Source organism: Pelobates fuscus, chromosome 7 (genome assembly GCF_036172605.1).
Source record: "Pelobates fuscus isolate aPelFus1 chromosome 7, aPelFus1.pri, whole genome shotgun sequence".
In the NCBI taxonomy this organism is placed as follows: Eukaryota; Metazoa; Chordata; class Amphibia; order Anura; family Pelobatidae; genus Pelobates; species Pelobates fuscus.
In genome coordinates, this window is record NC_086323.1 from 162,159,546 (window position 1) to 162,180,903 (window position 21,358).

Below are 21,358 nucleotides of genomic sequence, written 5' to 3' on the forward strand. Positions count from 1 at the left end.
AGGTTCTACATAATGCGAAAAGGAGCTGTTTTGTTAAAATAAAATATAGAGGCACATTAATGGAGGAGGCTCCCAAATACCTTTTGCTTAGACATTGCCGTTAACAGCTGCTTGCTCCATAGCTTCATTTAACTATCCAGATCCACGCTATCTTGGTAAACCAACGTGGGTATCAATATTATTTTATTGTATAATAAGGGGAAGTGGGAGTTATATGGTCAGGCTCACAGCCAAAAACACAACGTCCCTGAACAGAAAGGGAAAAGACAGAACTTGCTATTCCTGTTTCTGTTGTGCAGAGGGATATAGATTGAAGATCCTCATTTTGTTAGAGGGACACTCAGCAGCACACATCTCCTCTGTTGCTTAAGACCCAGGAATCATGATATTTGTATTTTTGCTCTTTAGTCTTTATTTCATTGAGACTGAATCTCTCACCATCTGCTCTTTTAATGTCAGATCCTTTGGAGAAGCAAAATGTGCCAAACCTGAGGTGATGGCTCTCATTGTGAAGGTATGTTCTCATTTTCAACCTAATATCAGATCAGCAAATACTAAATGTTTCCATCATGTACAGGCCAGTTCGATAGAACAATTTTCTATTCAACACTTAAATTGCATTTTGGCATACACTTAAAATATCAGCATATATTGGAACTATTTTTTAATGGCTTTACCAATATACTCTGAGTTTCTCAACTATATATTTTTAAGGGGTGCTCACTAACGCATACTTTGTATGGTTATTTGCAGGATGATTTATAATTGCATAGCCATAAGGTTCACTAATTTCACACTGATATGTGGATTATGAGCTCTTACATAAGACTTGATTTAAAAGCTGATTTTGCTAATATTTTATAAGGTCTTAAATGCTGATGGATATAGAATTGTAGAATCATATATTGTGCCAGCCGATGATAACTAGTCAACCCACCTAATCCACTCGTTTTAAATTCTCACACATATTTTGCTTATTTGTACTTCCGCATAACCTTATGAACATCCAAAGCAATCATAAAAAAAGATTAAAATATTTTTCACAATATAAAGTCATTTTAAAAGTGTATCCAAAAATATAAAATCACTTAGAAAGCATTTTCAACTATATTAAAGGATCACTATAGTGTCAGGAAAACAAAGCGGTTTTCCTGACACTATAGTGCCCCTTCAGCAGCTTGCCTTAATCCAGAGCCGGGCTCCCTCAGCGCTGGTGACCTCTCCTCCCACGTCGACGTCAGCTCCCCCGTCCGACGTCAGCAGAGCCGAATGCGCATGCGTGGCAAGTGCCGCGCGTGCATTCAAAGTGTCCATAGGAAAGCATTTCTCAATGCTTTCCTATGGACGTTCTGCGCAATGGAGGTGAAATGTGCCTCCAGCGTCGCAGATGCGCCTCTAGTGGCTGTCCGGAAGACAGCCACTAGAGGCTGAATTAACCCCAAATGTAAACATAGCAGTTTCTCTGAAACTGCTATGTTTGCATCTGAAGGGTTAAAACCTGAGGGACCTGGCACCCAGACCACTTCATTGAGCTGAAGTGTTCTGGGTGACTATAATGTCCCTTTAAATCGAAAGTCACTAAAACATTAAAAATCACATGGTGCAACTTGTGACCAAATTTGCACAAAGATATAAAAAAATATATATATAAAAAAAATCTTGTTTTCAAAAAGGAAAATCTTACAGCAAATATTTGTGCAATGCTCTACAGAAACACTCGGAAGATGAAAATAAATACTGTAAATAAAAATAGATCTTTAAATGAAATGTATATTGTTAGGAATATGAAACGGTTTTCCTAGAACTATAGTGCCCTCTAGCCCCCTCTGCAGCCTCCAGTGGCAAATAAAGGGTTAAAAAAAAACCTTTACACTTACACAATACTAGTGCCCCACTTGCCGATGTTGGCAAGCCAATGCCAGCTGATGGCAAGGAGTTGTTGCGCAGACACAGTGAGTGAGTATTAGGCCATGCCCATTGGATATCATTTCCTCATTGATTTCCTATTGGGATTTTTTTAGACATTGGATGTATTCATGCACAGAGTGAGAACCCCCGGCATTGTTTCCCGGAGGCAAACAAGCAGGAAGCCGGCAGTTAAGCAGTCTTAACCCTACTATGTAAACACTGCAGTTTCTCAATGAGATGAAGTTACATGGGTGCCTATAGTGTCCCTTTAATAAATTGGTTATTAAACGTTTAAATGCCCAGAAGAGGGTTTCTCCTCCAGCAGTAAAATCTGCAAATCACACCTGATTTTATTATTTATGGTTTCATGTCAGAAAAACTCCATAAATCTGGATACCTCTTAAACACCCTATCATTAACCCCTTAAGGACCAAACTTCTGGAATAAAAGGGAATCATGACGTGTCACACACGTCATGTGTCCTTAAGGGGTTAAAAACACTAGAGGCTACACTGACTCTAGTACAGACTTGTAGGATAGGTAGTAAACAAATATTTCTGGGAAATATCTTATGTCTATTATTTAATTCAGTAAGATCACACCTTTTTATTGTAATTTCTCTATATATGTGGCATTAGCAGAGGTTGCAATGTTGGTGTAATGTTGGAAGACTTACGTCAGGTATTGCTTAAGTTCAGTGTGAACTGAATTACAGCCTGTTGTTTTCCAGTCTTTTTTTTTTCATTTTTTTAATTGGGCATCCCAAGGACTCGAATGATGTTTCTGCCTACATAGGTTATTATGCAAGGAGGTGCTTTTTCCCTGTCTGCACAGAGTATCTATTGATGCAATACTTTGCAAATATAATTGGCTTTATAATCCCTCCACGACTGGTGCAAGGATTTTTGGCTGAACAGACAAACACTAAGTTTGCCACCCCACATCTGTACCTGAGTTGGCTTGTGTCACTCAACCCTCCTTTTTTGTATTCACCCCCATATATTGTCTCTTCCTCTCTCATTTTGATGCGGTTACTTCCTATTGTAGCATGGCGTTGTGGACGCCATTAAAATATCTTCTTTCCCGCTCCCTTCACTCCAGTTACATTGAGCAGCCCCCTGTCAGACCAGCTAAAAGAAGAAGATCCCTGGCCCGATTCCTGTAGCAACACTTGGGAATGGCATTCCTGCACTTTTTCCAAAGCAGGATCTCCGTCCCTGTTAGAAGTCCTGCAGGACCTGTCCTTTGGTTATAGAGGAATGCCTGATAGCTGGAGACACACAGCTTGCTGACGGTCCCCATAGTGAATAGCCGGAGAGCGGCGGTCCATAGAATGCGGAGAAGTTCCCAGTCTGAGCTCCGGATATTTTGTAACTCAGTGCGCATGCACACTGACCGCCAGCCTGATACCTAGTGTTGGTATCCTGGCTATCGCATAGCAACAAAGTGATGGGAAGGTGCATCTTCTGCTGACCACTATCAGGGATTGTCTGCAGGCAGGAGGGGAAGAGGGACTCAGGCACACAGTGTGGGAGTGGAGGGTGAGAGGGACAGAGCAGGAACAGAGAGTGGGGGTGAGTGACAGATGTGGAGGGTGAGTGTGACAGAAGGGAGGGACAGAGAGTGAAGGGTGAGTGTGAGCAGAGATAGAGAGTGGAGGGTGAGTGACAGAGAGGAATGACAGAGAGTGGAGGGTGAGTGTGAGAGAGCAGGGATAGAGAGTGGAGGGTGAGTGTGAGAGAGCAGGGATAGCGTGTGAAGGGTGAGTGACAGAAAGTGGAGGGTGAGTGTGAGAGAGCAGGGATAGCGTGCGAAAGGTGAGTGACAGAAAGTGGAGGGTGAGTGTGAGAGTGCAGGGATAGCGTGTGAAGGGTGAGTGACAGAAAGTGGAGGGTGAGTGTGAGAGAGCAGGGATAGCATGCGAAGGGTGAGTGACAGTAAGTGGAGGGTGAGTATGAGAGAGCAGGGATAGATAGGCAGGGCTCGAGTCCTGCAGGAACACATGGGATTGATGGTGTTCCTGCTGAGGAAAAAGTGGGCAGGGCAGTACCATCCTACATAGGGCTCTCTGTAACTTAATTGGCTGGTGTTGTGATCAAACATCTCCCTCAATAGCCCAGCAAACTTTAATGTCTGGTGGGGTGTAATGCAAGTCCCGGGCTATCTGGCTTTTAGATGGCTGTTCCCCATGTGACCACTGAGGGGTACTGTGCTGGGGCAAAGTGATTATATTTCACTTCCTTTTGGGTCACACAGAGCAGAATGGGGTAGAGAGAGAGGAAGGGGGCCTTAGCTCTGCACACAGCATGGGGGAAGTGAGGCATTCAGGCAGTTGGTGAGTGTGCACTCTGTGTGGGGCAGTGTGTGCATGTGTTTGAGTCAGTCTGTGTGTGTATGGATCCATATTTGAGTGGATGAGTCAGTTTGGGTATGGATTGGTCAGTCTGTAAGTGTGTATGGGTCAGTCTATGTTTGTATGGGTTAGTGTGTGTATGTGTGTGTATGGGTCAGTCTATGTTTGTATGGGTTAGTGTGTGTATGTGTGTGTATGGGTCAGTCTATGTTTGTATGGGATAGTGTGTGTACTTGTGGGTTAGTGTGTACGGGTCAGTCTGTGTGTGTGTATGGATCCGTGTTTGAGTGTATGGGTCAGTTTGTGTATGGGTGGGTCAGTCTATGAGTGTGTATGGGTCAATCTGTGTGTGTGCGTGTGGGTCAGTCTGTTTTTGTGTGGGTAAGTCTGTGTGTGCTTGTATGGGTCAGTGTGTGTGTATGGATAGATCTGTTTGTGTTTAAGGGTCAGTCTGTGTGTGTAAGATTCAGCCTGTGTTTGCATGGGTCAGTGTGTGTGTGTGTGTGTGTGTGTATGTGTATGGGTCAGTCTATGTTTGTATGGGTTAGTGTGTGTACTTGTGGGTTAGTGTGTATGGGTCAGTCTGTGTGTGTATGGATCCGTGTTTGAGTGTATGGGTCAGTTTGTGTATGGGTGGGTCAGTCTATGAGTGTGTATGGGTCAATCTGTGTGTGTGTGTGTGTGCGTGTGGGTCACTCTGTTTTTGTGTGGGTTAGTCTGTGTGTGCTTGTATGGGTCAGTGTGTGTATCGGTCAGTTTGTGTGTGTATGGATAGATCTGTTTGTGTTTAAGGGTCAGTCTGTGTGTGTAAGATTCAGCCTGTGTTTACATGGGTCAGTGTGTGTATGTGTGTGTGTGTGTGTGTATATGGGTCAGTCTATGTGTATGGATGGATTTGTCTCTGTACGTAAGGGACAGTCTGTTTGTGTAAGAGTCAGTCTTCTTTGTATCAGTCAGTCTGTGTCAATTTGTGTTTGTATGAGTCACCATGTGTTTGTATGGGTAACTGTGTGTGTCATGCTGAGACTGGTTGCTGCCTCTATAAGGAGTTCAAGAAGGGCATTTCCCTTGCAACAGGTGAGACCCCCCTTGCCCCCCAGCTGTTGATTGCTTCCTTAAGTTTGAGACCTCACTTGGGTCCCCTACTCTAGTTAAGGATTAGGTATAGGTCTAGCATGCCTAATCCATAATCAGGCTGTATGGAACAAAAAAACAAACCAAAAGTATTTACTGGTTAGTAAAATATCCAAGAGCCTGCCAGTTAATATTTTTACTGGGGTGTCCTTACATTAGGAGTTGCAGTGTCAGTGTGTGCATGTCCACATGGGTGAGTCTGTCAGTGTGGGTGTCAGTGAGAGCTTATGTGTACCTGCAAGTGGGGGGGGGGGGGGGGGTATTATTATTATTTTTTTTAAATAATTTAAAAAAACTAACAATAGTAAAGACCCCCTCTATCCCACCCTCTACACCCCCACATAAAGTGAACTCTCATATAAAGTAAACCAACACACAATACATTCACACACCACAGTAGAGTACATCACTCACACACTGTACAATCCCCCAAATACATAGTACTCTTCCCTAGAAAAATGCAATACATGACCTCAAATACACATTTCACCAGCATATACTTTATCCCCACATACATACACACCTTACCCCTTATGCACAGACACTTCAAAACATATATATATACATACATACACACCTTACCCCTTATGCACAGACACTTCAAAACATATATATATATATATATATATATATACACACACATACATACACATACACACAATACAGCTCCTTGATACAAGGAAAAACAAACACAGGGCCCTTCAACCATGTTGAGCTGGTGGAGCTCTTGGGTGTTCCCACACTTTTTTCCCCAGGACTGGTCCCCTGAGAGAAGATCTACTGCGGACCATGAGGCCACACTACAGTGAGTGACTGGTTGGAAGGGGGAGCTCTGTGTTTCTCCCTCCCACCTGTAAACCAGGTGGGAGTGAGAAACCAGGAACAATAGGTAGTTGTGGTCCCTCAAACAAGCTTACATGCTAGAGTTATGCATAAGTTATCGTTCTAGTACATATATACAACAAGTATTACAGTCCAGATGAGCCATTTGCGGAACTTTACAAAGGGGCCAGCTATGCAAGAAGTAAAGTGGAGGTAGAAAAGGTAGTGAAAACCGGTGTACTGTTTTCTTCCACCAGGATCTTAGACATTTTTAAGGGTGTTAGAGACTTGCTTGGCAGGGAAATGTTTGAGACACTCCATGGACAGCCGGTGCTATCTTAGTTTTGCCTTTAGAGACCTTTTTATCTTGCAAGTAAGCATTATCCACAACTCATAGTTCAAACTGCACCCATACAACACAATCAATACAAGCCAATCCCATAGTGTCTATCTCACATATTTCACCCATATAGAATAAATACTCTACCTACAGAGATAGCATGCTAACCAGGAGCAATAAACAATATAATGCACTAGGTTACAGTAATTAAAAATACAAATATATGAAGATAATAATGAACACAGTTCTACGTCTATCAATGGGGTATAACGTCCACTAGCAAATAAAAAAATAAAAACATTTAAATATATATATATATATATATATATATATATATAAAATGTACATTAAGGTGTAAATAATATTACAAAAATAGATTAGTCCAAAATTTCCACAGTGTTAAGAAATAAAGATCCTCTTAGGATATTGTGATAAGTGTAGCAATATGATCTCAATATTGTCACAAGATGGATAATGCAAGAAAATTACAGCAATATATTATGTTGTAATATTCAGACCTGTGCGCCAAATATTCTAGTACTCATATGGATGATAGGAGAGTTCAATATAACCATATACTGAAGAAACAACCTGTACCTGTTATAGGTACTAAATCACTTGTGGAACTTAACTCTATCAGAGTCTACATGTTTTATATATATATATATATATATATATATATATATATATATATATATAAAAGAACTTTTGCACTCCTACCTCCAGCCAGTGATACCGGTTGCTCAGCCACACTGTGATATAGGAAACAAACGTTTGCCAGCACTGCTGGATTTCCAACATCAAAATACTTTATTGTCAAATCGACGTTTCAGTCCCTAATCCAGGATGAATGTCCTGATGAAAGTCCCGGATTAGGGACTGAAACGTCGATTTGATAATATTTTGATGTTGGAAATCCAGAAGTGCTGGCAAACGTTTGTTTTATATATATATATATATATATATATATATATATATATATATATATATATATATATATATATACAATGCACGGATGAGGGCACTCACCGTTATCCCATTTCTGTGCACCATGCTGGAACCAATATATATCCAAATATTTTAGCAAAGAAAAGTGGGCACTCAACGGTCTTAATTAGTGAAAAAATAAACACATTTTATTTGTGTAGCGTCAACGTTTCGGACCTGTTCGAAAGGATCGAGAACAGGTCCGAAACGTTGACGCTACACAAATAGGGTACTACAAGCAACAGCTTCCTACACAGGGACCATCCTCTGACAGGCTTCTTCTTCTTACTTCACTTATTTGAGCATTTTACATGTTTTTTTATTAATAAATTACTGTTTAACAGTGAGCACTATGGTTTCTTTTGTTTCTCTATTACAGGTACTAAATTACTTGTGGGAATTAACTCTATCAGAGTTTACATGTTTATATATACTCATATTTTCAGAATAATGGTTATATACAGGGTATTGAACTCTCCTATCATCCATATGAGTACTAGAATATTTGGCACACAGGTCTAAATTGCTGTAACTTTTTTGCATTATCCATCTTGTAACATTATTGAGATCAGATTGCTACACTTATCACAATAGCCTAAGAGGATCTTTAGTCATTGTGGACTAATCAATTATTATTTTTTTACACCTTATTTGACATTTTAATATTTTATACATTTTTTTGAAAAATTATGCATTTTTGGACTTGCTAGTGGAAGTTATACCTTAATGATAGACATATTACTGTCTTTATTATTATTATTATCTCTATAGATCTGTATTTTTAATTACTGTAACCTATTGTATTATCTTTTTAGAACGTATTGTAGCGCTTCAGTGTGGGACCGTACTTAATTACTTTTATGCACTCATTTGTGCACTTTATACACAGAATATTCAAATACTTGCACATTGCACTTTTTATATTGCACTTTGCATTTATTTTTTGCACTTAGTGTGTATGTGTTAACATTTCACAGTTTTTAAAGGTATAGCGCACCTTTTTTTTTTATTATAAGGAAGGGAGCAGTGACTTGTCCTCTACGTCACTGGACCTCACCTCCACCTCACTTGATAAAATCACTTTGCCTTGTTACATTTTGTCAATGGCCTCTGCCTGTTTGTTAAGATTGCACTTGTATATTTTTTAATGTTCACAACAGTGAACTGACTTTGCACAAGCCCCTTAAAAACTGAGTTCTCCAAGGGTTCAGTCTAAAAATAGGCAACCTTCGGCACTGCAAATGTTTTGGACTACACCTCCCATGATGTTTTCCCAGCATTATGGGTGTAAGAGCATTTTGGGGGATGTAGTCCACAACATCTGGGTTGCCTATCCCTGCACTAGTGAATTGATATTAGTTGTCTCATGCAGGAAACAGACAAGTGGCCTGAAGAGTAAGGGGAGCAGTGATTTGAAAAGAAAGGAGGATAGTGAAATGTGGATGACCCCTTATTTTTTTTTTTTTTACTTGTTACTGGCACTCTGACTCCGCAACTAATTTCTCCACTTCCTACAAGGGGCACTTGGCATTTAGAGTAAGCAGTGCATAACATCTACTCCCATATGTCTCATGGCTTTTTTTTATTTTATTTTGTTTTACACAATTTACCTTCTTTATCCTTATCTCTCTAACACTCTGATGTTATGGATGGGAACTGATAAAAATCGAATTTCTTTATTTCATAGATTGTATCTCGTTGTGACTTAATGCTTCTAATGGAAATCAAAGACAACAAGGATAAAGCAATCCATTCCTTGATGGATTTACTCAACAGGTAGAATTTAAACACTTTAACAATACTGGCCAGACAATCTGTGAGATTTCTATCAACAATGATGGGAAGCTTAATAGCTTGCCCTTCAGATAGTCCCTCTAATGTCTTAAACAAGTTGTGCTATTATGCAAGAGAACCTAAGCCTGTTACGTATCAGAATGATCCCACCCAAAAACGCAGGATTAACCATAATTAAGGAATCTGCCTAGGGTCACAAAATTAGACAGGGGCCCTAGAACTTTCAGAATGCTTGGGCCCATTCACTATCACTATATGAAGAGTAAATGCAGGGGCCCTAAACTGGCAAGGCAGGATCAGTCATAACTAAGGCATCTGCCTAGGGCCACGGAATTAGACAGGGGCCCTAGAACTTTCAGAATGCAGGGGCCCTAAACTGGTAACCTTCCTCGGGCCCTGTGGAATTGTAGTCTTTCTCTGCACAAAGGCAGTTTAGATGAGGGTACATTTTAATAGAATACCAGTCAGGTAATAAACAATATTAAAAACAATATTGGTCAGAGAATTCGTAAACACACTATGGGCCAAGCATTATAGGAGAAGACCAAGTAAAAGTCGAAATCGCCCCCAAAAGATGTTTAACTGCAGCAGCACCAGTGGCTGTGTAAAAAAAACCCAAAAAAACATCTAATGTATGTCACTCTGCCGATCACATTTACACTCTGACAAGAATTTACATATTTTGCAGCCAAACAGAGATGAAGGACGAATACAGCTTAATAATAAGTAAAAGGCTTGGTCGTAACACATACAAGGAGCAGTATGCGTTTATTTATAGGTAAGTAACTACAGAATCTATGTGGGCCTACAGCAAAATGAAGCCAGTAGAGAAGTAGTTAGCCTGTATAATGAACCAACTTTATTGTTCTGTACACATCATAAAACATTTCTCTCTGCACCTTAAGGTGGAATAAAGTGATATTCAAATGTATTTGAATCGATCATGAAAACTCATCCTGATTTTGTTGTATGATGTTGGGCGTATGGCTTCTGAACACTTACACTTTAGCTCCAAGCATTATCTGTCGGCTGTAAAAGAGAGCAAACCATAAGACATTTTGTGAATTGTATACTGTGGAGTGTACAGCATATCAAACATTCCAGCACCACTGATTAGTTCTCTCTCTTTTTTTTTTTTTTTAAATGTGAAAAACAGAGTTTGAAAGCACTCACAAATGTAAATGAAACTTCCTTTGACTTCTCATTCACTATTTTAACATGAGGGCAGTGTATAAATGCATGCGCTGTTGTAAGTCACATAAAAGTACATTATTAGGAATTTCAGTGCGATGGAGATCTCATACATATTGAATATTACTGTGGGTTTGATAGCGATAGAGCTCTGTTATACGCCTATATACAGCTCACACTAATGTGAGTTTTATTATTATTATAATTATTGCCATTTATATAGCGCCAACATTTTCCGTAGCGCTTTACAATATTATGAGAGGGGGATTTAACTATAAATAGGACAATTACAAAAAATTTATGGGAACAATAGGTTGAAGAGGACCCTGCTCAATCGAGCTTACAGTCTATAGGAATTATTAAACTAAGTGGCTAAGGAACACTGTGATACATCAATACGCAGCATTCCCCATGGTATATTTTATTTCTATGGACCACTGGGATCAATTCATATATGCTTCATAACACAGAATTTTCATGTTGGGAGCACTGTGATGCCCTCACCCATACCTTGGTTTGCTGTGAGTTTTTTTGCAATGGAGCTCTGTGATCCACTAATACACATCATCCATAACTGGTAATAACCGAGATAGTGTCACGGACACCGCACAGTATTTGTAAGTGTTTTCTTGTGGATCTAGGTATTCTAATACTCAATGTATACCACTGTGAGTTTTCCTACTGGGATTCTGTGATATGCTCATACATTTCCATCATTCTGAGTACCTAAAAAAGAGAGACAAAGGAATTAGGACCAGAAACTCATTTGAGATTAATACTATGTTAACTATTTACACTACACAGGTGGGTTTTTACTGTCCCAGCTAAATTATACAGTATTGATGCATCTTGTGCTACAGTCATTTATACTATTTTGGTTTATTTACACCAAGGAATCAGCTAGTCTCGGTGAAGGAAACCTATCAGTACCATGACATGCAGGCTGGAGATCCTGATGCATTTTCCAGAGAACCCTTTATTGTTTGGTTCAACGCCCCTACAACTGGTAAGAGCTGGAGCATTAAGGCTACTTTGCACATTAACCAAAAAATTCAATACATAGTACTGAGGTATACAAGAAGGACAAAGTAATTCTTAGGCAAAGCTCTTACGTAGAGCAATCACCATGGAAACCATATTGCTTATATTCAATGGGATTTTATAAGGGGGAACCTAATGCGCATTCACAATGAGTGCCGTACAGGCATATGTTCGTATATGTGTGATTATTTCCCAACTCAACTCTTTTTTTCCGAAAGTAAACTTGTTCATGTTTAGAACCTAACTAAAAGCTTCCAGTCTCATTATTTTTTTTTATTCTTTAGTTGAGAAAGAAATTTTCATTTACTCACATAGTTGTCAGCAGGCTTTACATTACATCAGTCTCTGAATTGCAGCATCCAACTGTACAATATTACAGTGCAAAAAGGTAACAAACTTAAAAATAAAACACAGGGTGAGGGGCAGGGAGTACCACCACAATGAGATCAGAGTAAGCCCTATGGCAATAACCCGTGTGCTGTTGTGAAGGAAAAGTCTCAACAAGGGTCCCAAACTTTCTAATAGGTTGGTAATGTGTTTTGTATGCTGGTCATCAGTTGTCCATCAGCTGGTGGTCCTCAATGTTTGCTTCCTCAAGGAAGGGGCTGAAGCTCTCAACCACGATGCGGCAATAGCTCTTCTGGCAACAAAGTGATTTTATTGAGGAGTTTCTGTGATTTTTTTGGGAAGACCCTCTAGTAGTTGTTCCTGGGCTGAAAGGCATAATTAAACCATTGCCACTGCCTCCCATATGTCTTCCCATACTTCAACCTCACCCCCAAGATCTTGTGCCCATCGTGCAACGTATCTCATTGGGCCCCAGACAGTGGAGTGAGAGCATATGTACAAACATAACTGAGACACTAATCCCTTCTGACAGTTTCCTTAAAGGAACAATATTTTAAATGGTGTGGGGCACTGTTTTGCTGCTCTACGCACTGCTGGCTGAAGGGCAAAATCTCTGATCTGTATATATCAAAAAAAGGTCCCTACGTGTTTGTAGGGGCTGTGTTCTTCTGGGCTCATAGATAGTTACTGCGGAATGGTTCATAAGTGCCTGTAACGCTGTATCCCCACTACCTCTATATTCCTAAAATCCTGTTGTAGCATTCTGGGGGGTGTTTGAAATATTTATTCCTAAGGATTGGAGTCATTGGTGAAGAGCCAGAAGTAAATTGGAATTTTTATTTTATCCTGTCCCAAATGGAGGGATGTCAGAATCGACGGGCATATTGTGCGTAGTAGGGCCCTCTGGGGTTTATTTAGCCACATGTAGTACTTAACCCCTTAAGGACACATGACATGTGTAACATGTCATGATTCCCTTTTATTCCAGAAGTTTGGTCCTTAAGGGGTTAAAGAGATCCGACCCCATCAAATAGGATTCAAAATCCACTCACCTTCTCTCCCCTTGTGCAAGCTGGGGTAAATAGTTGTACGTCAGTAAGTTCTGGTCTATACAACATATTCGTTCGTAGAACATATTTCTTGCCAACCTGTGTCTCTTATTACCACACATGAAAAAGTCTATTACCTTTTGAGGAGCCTCCAGATCCCGCTTAGTGACCCACAGCAGTAGGACCTGGAACAGATAGAGCAACCTTGGTAGGATTCCCCTTATTCATTTTATATTCCACCTTTGCATTATGTTCAGTTCCATAACATCTTTCTTTAAAATAGATGTCCAAAATGGTACCTTATTTTATTTATTTTTTTAAATGGTGGCTCTTACCATTGATTTATAAAGATGCAAAATGATCTGTTTTGTGAATTAATACCCATTTTTGTGCATGACCATATTTTACTGCTTTTAGCAACTGCTACATGACCGTGCACATTGTTGCATAGCCTGTTGTCTATAAATATTTCCAAATACTTATTTCCCCCCTAACTTAGTACCATTTAAGATTTACAGTGTTTGTGCATTCCTCACTCCAAAATTCAAAACTTTGCATTTATCTACATTAAAGTTAATCTGCCACTTGGATGCCCAGTCACCAAATCTGTACTAATCCCTTGGAACCGCAACATAATATCCTTCTCACACTGTATTACTTTGCCTAGTTTGTGTCATCTGCAAACACAAATGAGCACATTACAGTCAAGATTTATTGCAAGATCATTAATAAACAGAGAAATTAAGCCAGACATATGTGGAAATCAAAGAACAAGAATTTTCATCTACACCATTTGCTTTTAATTTGTACACTAACTGCTTAGGAGAAACTGTATGAAAGGCATTAGGAAAACCCAAATATATCACATCCATTGCAATTCACTGATCCAAACTTCAACTGAATTCTTTATAGATCGTTTGACATGATTTGTCTTTTATAAAGCCATGCTAATACTGTGAACCGTATCAGATTCTACAAAATATTTTATGACATTAAAGGAATATAGTTAATCCTCCTGTCCTCATGCGCCATCACTAAACAAGTTAAAATATTTGAAAATATACAAAGTGAGATGCAAGGACAAAAAAGACACAGTCTGTTGCATGTTGAGGAATTTGTTCTAAGCACAAGATAAAATATATGAGCAAGTTCTGTTTTTCTACCCTTAATCAAGCACGGACAGGGCTCGGTTATATTCTATAAGGGAAACAATTGTCTTCTTTATTTATGTTTTCTCTGGTCTAATTTTGGACAATGTCTAGTTTGTTTAACCCACTTATCTTTGATAACCAAAGTTCTCTAATTTACTAATCTGGAAATTTGTTAAAATCCTCTCTCAGGTTTTAAGTTTCTCCTTTTACAAGTAACAATTTCCCTTTTTATTCCCTGACGAAGAAGTGAAAGAGTTTGTCATCATCCCTCAGCACACAACTCCTGAAGCCGCCGTTCGAGAGATCGATGAACTATACGATGTTCACCTTGATGTAAAAGAGAAATGGAAATCAAAGGTAAAACTAACACTGTATTCACTGTTGATTGAAGTGGAACTGCAGGGAATTTCTGCTAGCTACGCAGTGCAGTGCAGCAAGCTGTAGTTGTTATGGTCAGCGGCGGAACTACCTTTTGGCTACCGTTGCTCTATGGGGGGCCCACACTTTTTTCCTACCAGGTCCCTCTCTTGTTATGGAGCTGAGAGTGTTCCTTTAAAGGAACACTAAAGAGTTAAGAATATAAACCTGGATTCCTAATGCACTATTGTCCATGTCCCTTTGTATATTAACTTTCCCCCAATGAGCAGGGGAATTTTAGGAAAATTCAAGTTTGTCTCATGTTTTTCCTCAGCGCTGATGCCTCTCCTTCTCCCGCAATGTCACAGCGGAGGCATGGCCTCCTGCAGGGTGGTCCAATCTAATGCTCCTCACAGAGGATCATTGGCAACCTGATGCACATCTAATCTTCCCCATTGAAAGCATTGAATAAATGCTATCCTATGAGGGCCTCCGCGTTACGTGACAAGAGCTATGAAAGATTCCTTTCTGAAATGAACTAAGTCAAATTAAACACACTGTGCTATAAAGGAAATACAACTGTATTCTATACAACAGTACACATAGAGGTTTAGTGTAAAAGTGTAATAACCACCATGAAATCATGATCACCATTGAAACTCACAGGACGTTCTTGCTGATTGTTCCACTTTAAAAAAGTTGTCCCCTGATTTGTTAAACCCCATTGTATCATACTATCTTCATAGATAATTAGCTAGTTGTACTGATGTGGTTCTAACATTAACAATACTTTTCAAGCAATATGTCACATAATTTACTTTTTTTTTTTATCTTACTTCTGTCCTACAGAATTTTATTTTCATGGGTGATTTCAATGCAGGATGTTCCTATGTTCCCAAAAAACACTGGAAGAACATACGGCTGAGGTCTAATCCAGAGTTTATCTGGCTAATTGGGGACAAAGATGATACAACAATTAAGAGCACCACCAACTGTGCATATGACAGGTAATAGTTCTACAATAAAATAAATAATCCCAGAATGCACACTTAAAACTCTCTAAAAGCAATCTAAAAACATTTCAATGATTAAAGCTACAAAAAGTGCTCAAACACGACATCCCAATTCATACAGTGCCCGCACTAACAGAGTTATTATAGAATAAACCATTTTGAAAAGCATGAATTATAACATTAATATTTTTTTTTTTTTAAATCAACACAGCAATTTAAAATATGAAATCTAAACTACGGTAATTCTATAATGCACTAGATATTTGCTCCATTACGGAGTTACTCCAACCAAAAAAAGTGCTTTAATTAAATATTGTTTTTTATTTAAGTAAACTTTAGTTACACCTCGTGTGCACATGAATTTGAAATGTGACTTTGGCAACGATGTTCTGGATAGCCAAATGTCAATTCTTTGCAAAAAAAAAATATATATATCCTTGTCGACAGAGTTCACTGTTCACAGACAACAGACAATCTGTCCTTGTTATGAGTACCAGGAGTGTGCCTACAAGGGGAAGCTTAAGTCTTCCCTTCCTTTTTTAAAAACTAATTCCCTCGCTCGTCCATCCTGCACTCTCTACTTTACTCTTAAGACTCACCAGCTCAGAGCGCATGCGCTCATATGTTTTGAGCATTGAAAACTGTCCAGGGCATTTGATTGGACCGCAAAGTGACGTGGCGTGTGTAGCAGAACCCCTTTAATTGTCCAATATATTTCCTGTTATTGTTGGAACTTAAGAGTTTTTCCTGTGCCTGGATGATACAGAATTGCAATTTACCTCCCTGTATGCTCGTTCCATTCCCTAGGTTTAAACGCACGAACGCTCTGCTGTATTCCCTGGGTGGCTGCCATTTCGGCAGCCGAACATGTGGTGGCGGCGGCCATCTTAAACTCGCGAACAGCGGTGTTTGGTCGTCGAGTGTCTGGAACTCAAATCGGACACTCGACTAACCGAACACCGCTAAAACCTCCAGGACTTCAGAAAGTGCCGATTGAAACAAACAAACGGCCCATCGTTCGGTAGGATGAATCCCACGAACTAGGGGATTCATCCGAATGCAAACCTAACCATGGATGGCATAGACTTTCGGGACTTTTGATGCATGAACAGAGACCGACCGCAGGGCCAGATCTCTTGGAACTATTTTCGGCTACTTTACCCATGCGGTCGGTCAAATCTTTGCTTGCTCATAACTCCCGAACCCCTGGTCTGATCTGGGTGATTTTGAATATGTTTTCACCCAGATCAGGGCTACCAGGGGGTACCACACTTAAAGGTGTACCTACCATAGTTGGGGTACATTCAGGAATTGGGGAAAAGTATGTACATTATAATTATGTTAACTGTTAAGCTAAGGGGAGGAGATGTGTGGGAGGTAACGTCTATGTGATTGGTTACTGTAGTAATTATGGCGAGTACCTCCCTTGCATGGGAGAATCCCATAAAAGCAGGAATTGTGTCATTAAACTTCAGTTCTATTCCTGATACTGTGTGTCGTCCAGTGATTGGGAAAGGTGATGGGATATTATTGTTTTGCCTTGCTGATTGTGCTGGTTACCCTCTTGGATTTACTACTAGTCCCTGCATTATTCTAATACACCAGTGGAGTTACGCTGTGGGAAATCAGCTCTCCGCTACAGCGTGATTCAAGTTGGGCTGCAGGATCAATAGATCCCATTTGAACTAAGCTTTTTTTATTTTTTATTAAAACAATTTAATTTGAAAAAAAGAGTGAAAAAGAGTAGTAAGCCTTTTATAAAAATGTGCTTTCATTAAAAACATTTTATGAAACCTTAGTTTATTTCCAGCTTAGAATCCGTGAGAATACCTCTTTCAAACAGAGTATGCTGTTGACTTATTTTTTTTCAGGATCGTGGTTCATGGGGATAAGATGATGAAATCTATAGTCCCTGACTCAGCCAGTGTGTTTGATTTCATAAAAGAATTTGGACTGACGGAAACTCAGGTACCACGATTTGATGATGGGTTGCAATGTGGGGGCAGATAATTTCACGAAGTAGTGTCTAATGGCAATTTCAATGCTGTTCAATAGATGTCCAATGGAGGTCCAGCATTTTACTTGTATCGGTTTCCTTCTACATCCTATTGAGTATAAATATATTTCTACATAGTCACCATGCCTCGTGGTACTGAAATTAGGAACAGTAACATCTGTGACTCTGGTTGCCCTCTCTGAACCGTGGCTCCACAATTATAATCCAGTGACCCCAGCAACTAGTTTTGGGGAATAGAACAGGGGTTCCCAAGTACCCCCTACCAGTCCAGGATTTAGGGATTACCCTCTTGTGTCCAACATGTTTTTTTTTTTTCTTAAACATCTTAGACACATAACTGAGTAATCCCTAAATCCTGGACTGTTATGTGGTACTTGAGGACTGGGTTGGGGACAACTGGAAAAAAGATTGTTAAATTAGTATTTTCTATGAATACACTTTGCTATATGCCTTATGATTGTTCTAGAGACTAATTTCTTAACATTTTGCTGGATCACTCTCAAAAATGGTCTCACTGGTGCAATGGGTGCAGAAGATCAGTATTTCCAAGCATCTTGTAAATCAATGACCAATTTGAATTTTACTATTGTACATACTTTGAAAGACCCATTGGAACCATTATTTCCAAACTAGCCACTGTGTTCGGGTTCTTTTTATTGTTTGCTGTCTGTCTACCCTAAGCTTTTTGTATACCATCGTGTTCCTAGGAATCACATTAATGTGCGTCTGTCTGTGTGTTTTTATTTTCAGGCTCTGGAAGTCAGCGATCACTTCCCAGTGCAGGTGCAAATCAAAAAAGCCAAAAGTTTTGTGGATAAAACCAAATCTTTCTTCAAAAAGATAAAAGACAAAATTTCAGGAAAGTGATCATTTCAACAACAGTTACCTGTTTGGCACTATATTCTGTACTATGTAGTCATCCTGTAATAATAAACATGATATATAATGCAAATGACCCAAAAAATTGTGACAAAGGCACATTATTATTATTTTTAAACAAATAGTAAAAAATAAACATTTTGACGCAATGGAAAGACATAAAATAACGTAAAGCAACTAGTAAATATTACATATAAAAAAAAATTAATGTGGCCAAGGGAAAAACTTTAAGGGACAGTATGGTCACTAAAATAACTTTAGCTTAATGAAGCAGTTTTGGTGTATAGAATTTGCCCCTGCAGTGTTACTGCTCAATTCTCTGCCATTTAAGAGGTAAATAACCTTGTTTATACAGCTCTTGTCACAGCTCCCTGCCTGACTTACACAGCCTTCCTAAACATTTTCTTTAAAGAGAGCTCTAATGTTTAAACTTCCTTTATAGCACAGTGTGTTTAATCTAGAATGTTGTATCTGTTAACAGCCTTCTAGATCTTGCAGGAGCCCTGTGTTAATTAAAGTTTAATTTACAGAACAGGAGTGTGATTGAAAATCCATTTTAATAAAACCTTCATGCAGACTGTGTCAGTCACAGCCAGGGGAGGTGTAGATAAAGCTGCATGGACAGAAGCAAACGTGATGTAGCTGCAAGAGCATGGGCAGTACACCAAAACTACTTCAACTGCAGTTGTTATTGTGACTATAGTGTCCCTTTAATGTAGGTGTGATTGTGTAAGACACTGACCCACAGGAAAATAGAGCTCTCGATTGGTACAATTCTGCACCAAATACTCACATGTTAAAGTTGAGAGTCTGACAGTTTATTATAGATGTTCTATTTGTTTTTCTGTGGCTGTCAGATAATCCTATAGATAAAGCTATCTTCAGAGCTTAAAGGACCACTATAGGCACACAGACCACTTCAGCTTAATGAGGTGGCCTGGGTGCCAGGTTCATCTAGAATCAACCCTTTCTTCTATAAACATAGCAGTTTCAGAGAAACTGCTATGTTTACAAATGGGTTAATCCAGCCTCTAGTGGCTGTCTCATTGACAGCCGCTAGAGGCGCTTCTGTGCTTCTCACTGTGATTTTCCCTATAGTCCCAGGAAAACGAGTATATTTTCCTAGCACTATAGTGGTCCTTTAAACGCATTTCAGTGTACCACCACTTGCTTACATTAGCCTAATTTGTTTTGTCATATTACATGAATGTTCTGCTTGCTCGTTGTGCGGCTCTGTGATATATTAACTGATTCCTTTATAAATAAAATGATACTTGCAGGCAAACAGATGGAAGATGGGTCTCTGGCTGCATTAATTATTATGGACTGCAGAGTTGACAGCTGGGTAACGGAACATCCTTTCAGGAGAAGGGTGCAATAACTCAGGAGTGAAATAGTTACTGCTTAAATAAAGCTGTAAACTGAGGGATCTGGAGAAATACTAGAGGATCAGCATAAACGGTGACAGCAGAATCAATTAGGAAAATCTAAAACTGCAATAACTATTATAGGATCACTATAGTTTTAGGAATACGTACTTGTATCCCTAACCCTATAGTGCCCCACTCCCTAGTTCTATATAGGTCAGTGCCATAGTTTCCCATAAAAATGTGTACAATCAAAGTTTTACTCATCTCTCTATCTCCCATGGTGCCATTGAGGAGGCATGGCCTCCTCCCTGATAGTCCAATCCAATGCTCATAGAAAAGCATTGTGGTCCAGATGCCATGAGTGGCGAGCTCAGTGCACACATACAAGCTTCCCCTTGGGAAAGCATTGTATTCAGTGCTTTCTGATGAGCTTCCGTGTCACATGAGTTATAGACACAATGAGGTCACTGATATTATTGGAGCACTGTCAGGACTCGGATAAGGGAGGACCATCCAGACTTAGGTTGCCAAAGGCCCTGATGAACCAGCATTCCATCCTGCCTTATATTTACTACCTGACTAGGTCTAACATACCTGAAAAACACATATTTCATCAGCGATACTCTTTCGATTTACTCTTTCCAGTTTAAGGTCAAAAATAATAAAATAAGTATTCATAATCATGCCCATAATCATAATAAAATGTCTAATTATTTTATTATTAAATTTGTTTATGAACTTTTCCTAAGTTTCCTTTATTATCGTCATTCAGCAATCAGAAAACTGGTGAAAGGATCGAATTGTTGTAGGAGACATTTCCCAACACATCTACATAGAGACATATTTGGGATTTGTGTATTTCTTACAATGCTTGTTAAGTTATCTAAGGACATATATCATTGTTTCAACACATGTGCAAACATTTTATCTTAATTTCCGTTATACAAATGAAGGAAACAGCTGCAGCCATAGTACAGTTGCTAGATGTTTGGCTATTTTCATAGCTTCCTCCATTAAGGTGAAAATGATTCTCAGAAAAGAGTCATTAGCATTAATCGGGAAAAGATGAAGAACAAACAGGTTCTTAAACATGGGATCTTAAGTTCAGGGGAATTATTTACTAAATAGGATGTTGTAGGATAGTGACAATTTCAAAATTCATGCCAAAGTAGTTAAATGTACATTTAATAAAAGTAATACATCTTATGATTCAGCTAAAATGCTGGCCTTGCACACATTTCAATCACATTAAAGGTACACTATAGTCACCCCTTCAGCCACTTACTTTTCTCCAGCGCCGGCCTGAGGGTGGGGGGTTCCTAAGGATTATATAGTGCCAGGAAAACGAGTTTGTTTTCCTGACACTATAGTGATCCGTTAAAAGACCCGTAGCAAAAAATACCCCGCTGGTTTGGCAAACATGCAGACAATGACTGGACGTGTGGTAACTTTTTCTGTACTCACATTTCCAGATATTTAATTGTTCCTTGCACCTGGAGTAAGGTAACGGTTCTGCCAACTCAGTCAGAAGCAGCTTGTTCTGAAACAAAAATACTAACAGGATTACTCACTAAAGTGGGAATTCAAAGTGAATTTTCACTTTA

At 39.3% G+C, this 21,358-nt stretch overlaps 1 protein-coding gene across 1 annotated transcript; it reads left to right on the forward strand.

The window, feature by feature from the left end:
- Positions 1–290: 290 nt before the first annotated feature.
- Positions 291–20,497, forward strand: DNASE1L3 (deoxyribonuclease 1 like 3). Its single transcript, XM_063426869.1, has 8 exons — positions 291–514; positions 9,232–9,320; positions 10,027–10,116; positions 11,423–11,535; positions 14,363–14,475; positions 15,325–15,482; positions 17,360–17,456; positions 18,256–20,497. The coding sequence occupies exons 1-8, from the start codon at positions 383–385 to the stop codon at positions 18,370–18,372; spliced, it is 909 nt and encodes a 302-aa protein (XP_063282939.1). The 5' UTR covers positions 291–382; the 3' UTR covers positions 18,373–20,497.
- The last annotated feature ends 861 nt before the right edge of the window (positions 20,498–21,358 follow it).

What these genes read in the sequence shown, in the direction of transcription:
- DNASE1L3 (XM_063426869.1), top strand. Translation starts at nt 383, where the DNA reads ATGATATTTGTATTTTTGCTCTTTAGTCTTTATTTCATTGAGACTGAA. An exon ending in AAGAGAAATGGAAATCAAAG is followed by an intron (nt 14,476 to 15,324) that starts GTAAAACTAACA and finishes TCTGTCCTACAG; the next exon opens with AATTTTATTTTCATGGGTGA. An exon ending in ACCAACTGTGCATATGACAG is followed by an intron (nt 15,483 to 17,359) that starts GTAATAGTTCTA and finishes ATTTTTTTTCAG; the next exon opens with GATCGTGGTTCATGGGGATA.